We start from the raw sequence: 4397 nt of genomic DNA, 5'->3' as shown, positions 1-4397 counted from the left end.
CCTGGCCCCCCCCCCCCCCCCAGTTGTAATCTTGATTGTAAATCAATATAATATCCTTTTTCATTTAATGTTGTTTTTCTCCAAAGTACATTGGCCTCATCAAGCAATTGAACTTAATGTTGATTGAAGAACTAAATAACTTTAACTTGGTATCCTAACTCCAATCACTTGATCAAGTAAATTGTACGCAAGCCTCACGAGCCATAAACAGTTGGACTTAAGCAAATGAATTGTACTTAAGCTTAATAATTGTTACCTGAATGGATCTTGAAACTGGACCGTGTTTCGGCCAAACTGGGAATATTGTTGTCTAATTTAAAAGGTAGTTAAGTGAAGCTAGTAGTGGTTGAGTCTTGGAGATAAATAAGTGCACGCGCCTCGAAATTCAAACGAGGTGGCCCAAAGATGGGATGTTGGCCTCTACTCCGAGGTGATGACGCTTCCTAATATGGTGGATGGTTCAGCCACGCTAAGGCTTCTCCTAGTGGCGTTCAGCCTCGCCAAAGGGAGGCAAGTGCATGTGCCTCGGAGTTCAAACGAGGTGTTGACGCTTCCCAACGTGGTGGATGGTTCAGCCACGTTGAGGCTTCTCCTAGTGGCATTCAGCCTCGCCAAGGGAAGGCAAATGCATGTGCCTTGGAGTTCAAACGAGATGGCCCAAAGATGGGACGATGTTCTCTCTTCCGAGGTGATGACGCTTCCCAACATGGTGGATGGCTCAGCCATGCTGAGGCTTCTCCTAGTAGTGTTCAGCCTCGCCAAAGGGAGGCATATTCATGCACCTCGGAGTCCAAACGAGGTGGCCCAAAGATGGGAGGCTGTCCTCTCTTTCGAGGTGATGATGCTTTCCAACGTGGTGGATGGTTTAGCCACGTTGAGGCTTCTCCCAGTGGCGTTCAGCCTCGCCAAAGGAAGGCAAGTGCATACACCTCGAAGTTCAAACGAGGTGGCCCAAAGATGGGACGTTATCCTTTCTTCTGAGGTGATGACGCTTCCCAACGTGGTGGATGGTTCAGCTACGCTGAGGCTTCTCCCAGTGGCGTTCAGCCTCGCCAAAGGGAGGCAAGTGTATGCGCCTCAGAGTTCAGACGAGGTGGCTCAAAGATGGGATGCTGGCCTCTTCTCCGAGGTGATGACGTAATGTGACATGAATTCGATCATTTTATTGAATCATGGAAATGTTACATAAGTTGGGAAAGATTGTCCAGCGAGGTAGTACATTCATTGATAATAGATTCCGAGGTGCTCAATGTTCCATGGACGGGGTTGTGCCTTGCCGTTCATGTCTTCAATCCAGAAGGTCTCGGGTCGGATCTCCTCTCTGATTTTATATGGACCTTCCTAGTTCGGGCCCAGGGAACCGGTGCTAGGTTCCTCAGAGGAGAGGACAACTCTCCTAAGAACCAAGTCGTTGATTCGAAATGACCTCTTCTTCACCTTTGAGTTGAAGTACTTCGCCATTTTTCTTTGATATGTACCAAGCTTCAGCTGGGCGTCATCTCTCCTTTCTTCAGTGAAGTCAAGGTCGCACCTGTGAAGCTCATCGTTTGTTATATCACTGAAATGCAGACGTCGCGGGGATGGAAGTCCGACCTCGACGAGGCTCATCGCCTCGGTCCCATATGCCATGAGGAAAGGTGTTTCCCCTGTTGGGGTCATCGTGGTGGTTCGGATTGTCCAAAGAACCTGTGGGAGCTCATCCACCCAGGGCCCTTTTGACACATCGAGCTTCCTTTTCAGGACGTGCTTGATTGTCTTGTTCACAGCCTCAACCTGGCCATTTGCTTGTGGGTGGTGAGGTGTGGAGAAGTACTTCTTGATGCCAAGTTCTTCACATAAACTTCTAACCTTCTTGTTGCCGAACTGTCTACCATTGTTTGAGACAATCGAGTAGGAAATCCCAAACCGGCGTATGATATTCTTCCATAAGAACTTGGAAGTGTTGGCTTCTGTAATTTTTGCCAGGGATTCAACTTCAACCAACTTTGTGAAGTAATCAATGGCCTCAATTGCGAAGCTTGCACCTCCTCTACCTTTTGGTAGAGGACCTATGAGGTTCACACCCCACTTCAAGACAGGCCAAGGACTGGAGACCGTGGTCAAATCTTGTGATGGTTGTCTTTGGACAGGAGAGAATCGTTGGCATTTATCACATTTTTGAACAAACTCAAGGGCTCCCTTTTTAAGGTAGGCTAGTAGTACCCCTGTCTTAATATCTTTTGCGCCAAAGATAGACCTCCAGAGTGGTTTCCCCACACACCCTCATGGACTTCTCTTAAGATGTAGGTAGCCTCTTCTCCTCCGACACATCATAATAGTGGAGAGGAAAAGCTCATCTTACAGAGTACATCATCAATGAAGAGGAAATGGGCTGACCTCCTCTTTAGCTTGTAGGCCTCATGCCTGTTAGTGGGAAGTACCTGGTGTTTGAGGTATGCCACGATGGGCTGCATCCAAGTAGGAGTCCCAGTGACCCACATTACATTGGGGGCCTCGGTTGATGACATGAGAAGGTGCTCTATAGGGACTACTGCGAGTAGTTCGAAATTCTTGCTACTTACAAGTTTGGAGAGTGCATCCGCTTGTGCGTTTTCAATGCGGTGGATCTGGAGAAACTCAAACTTTTCAAAGGAGGGGATGAGGCTCATCACCATTTTCAAGTAGGAGGCCACTGTTTTGTCCCTAGCTGAGAAGTTACCGTTGACTTGGTTAACGACTAGCTGGGAGTCACTACCGATGAGTGGCCTCTTTACTTGCATTTCTTTAGCTAACCTGAGGCCTGCGAGAAGTGACTCGTATTGTGCTACATTGTTGGTGGCTTTGAACCCGAACCTCACTACCAAGGTTAGCTTGTGACCTTCTGGGCTAATGAGGACAACTCCAGTCCCTGAGCCGGCGTCCCCAGCCGACCCATCAACGAATAGGTTCCATGTTGGGGGCTTGGCTTGTTCCGTGATTTCGTCCACCTCAGGTAAGTTGGCGAATTCTGCCACAAAGTCAGCTAAGGCCTGGCTCTTGATGGCTGCCCTAGCCTTGAACACGAGGTCAAACTCACTTAGCTCTACCGCCCATTTCAATAATCTCTCTAAGGCATCTGAATTTTGGAGTACCTGCCTTAGGGGAAAATTTGTTAGCACGTGGATGGTGTGGGCCTGGAAGTAGGGTCTCAACTTCTTGAAAGTCGTGATCAAGGCCAAAGCGAGCTTCTCCATATTGGGGTAGCGGGTTTCCGACGATAGGAGTGCTTTACTTGTATAGTAGACAGGGAGTTGGGTGGTTCCCTCTTCTCGAGTTAGAACTGCACTGATGGCCTCATTGGAGACGGCTAGATACAGCTGTAGGATTTCACTGGGCTTCGGTTTGGAGAGGATGGGGGCCTGCCCTAGGTGCCTTTTCAGACCCTGGAAGGCGTCTTCACATTCCTCATTCCACTGGAACTTCTTCCCAACTTTTAGCACTTTGAAAAATGGGAGGCATTTATCCGTAGCCTTGGAGACGAAGCGGCTAAGTGCGGACACTCGTCCAGTTAAGCTTTGCACCTCCTTTGGCTTTTGGGGGGACCTTATCTTGCATAGGGCCTCAATCTTCTCAGGATTGGCTTCAATACCACGCTGGTTGACCTTGTATCCTAAGAATTTGCCGAAGGCCACTCCGAAGGCGCATTTGAGGGGGTTGAGCCTCATCCTATATCTTCTCAAGATTTGGAAGGTACTGTTAAAGTGCGTTATATGGTCTCCAGCTTCCAAACTTTTTACCAGCATGTCGTCTACGTAGCAGTAAAGGCCTCTATTGTCTTGCTGATGAGGTCTACAAACATTTTGTTGATGAGCCTTTAATATGTTGCTCCGACATTTTTCAACCCAAAGGGCATCATCTTGTAGCAGTAAAGGCCTCGGTCTGTGATAAAAGATATGTGTTCCTCGTCGATCGGGTGCATGGAGATTTGATTGTAATCGGAGTATGCATCCATGAAGCTTAATAACTCATGCCCAGCCGTGGAGTCTACCAATTGGTCAATCCTTGGAAGTGGAAAGCTGTCCTTCGGGCAAGCTTTGTTGAGGTTGGTGAAATCGATGCACACCCTCCACTTGCCGTTGTGTTTCTTTACTAAAACTAGATTGGAGACCCATCTCGAGTAGGTGGCCTCCCGGATGAAGCCATTCTGGATGAGTTTCTGAACTTCTTCCTTCAGGGCCTCGTACCGCTCAAGATTGAGGGCTCTTCTTTTTTGTCTATGCAGGGCAACCTTAGGATCAATTTTCAGGTGGTGGCAACTGACCTTGGGGTCTGTGCCTACCATATCCTCATGCCTCCAAGCAAAGATATCGAGGTTCCTACTTAGGAAATCTTTGAGTTTTTCTTTTGCAGTGATGGACAAAATTTTGCCCACCTTTAAC

The 4397-nt window shown here is 48.1% G+C and overlaps 1 protein-coding gene across 1 annotated transcript; it reads right to left on the bottom strand.

The window, feature by feature from the left end:
* Window positions 1-1280: 1280 nt before the first annotated feature.
* LOC111398193 lies at window positions 1281-3761 on the bottom strand. Its single transcript, XM_023025128.1, has 3 exons — window positions 2342-3761; window positions 1479-2216; window positions 1281-1396 (listed from the first exon to the last, which is right to left on the bottom strand). Exons 1-3 carry the CDS (start codon window positions 3759-3761, stop codon window positions 1281-1283), a joined length of 2274 nt encoding a protein of 757 aa, XP_022880896.1.
* Window positions 3762-4397: the final 636 nt, after the last annotated feature.

The sequence above is a fragment of the Olea europaea genome, chromosome 8, assembly GCF_002742605.1.
Source record: "Olea europaea var. sylvestris chromosome 8, O_europaea_v1, whole genome shotgun sequence".
Classification (NCBI taxonomy): Eukaryota; Viridiplantae; Streptophyta; class Magnoliopsida; order Lamiales; family Oleaceae; genus Olea; species Olea europaea.
This window is presented reverse-complemented; position numbering and strand designations above follow the sequence as displayed.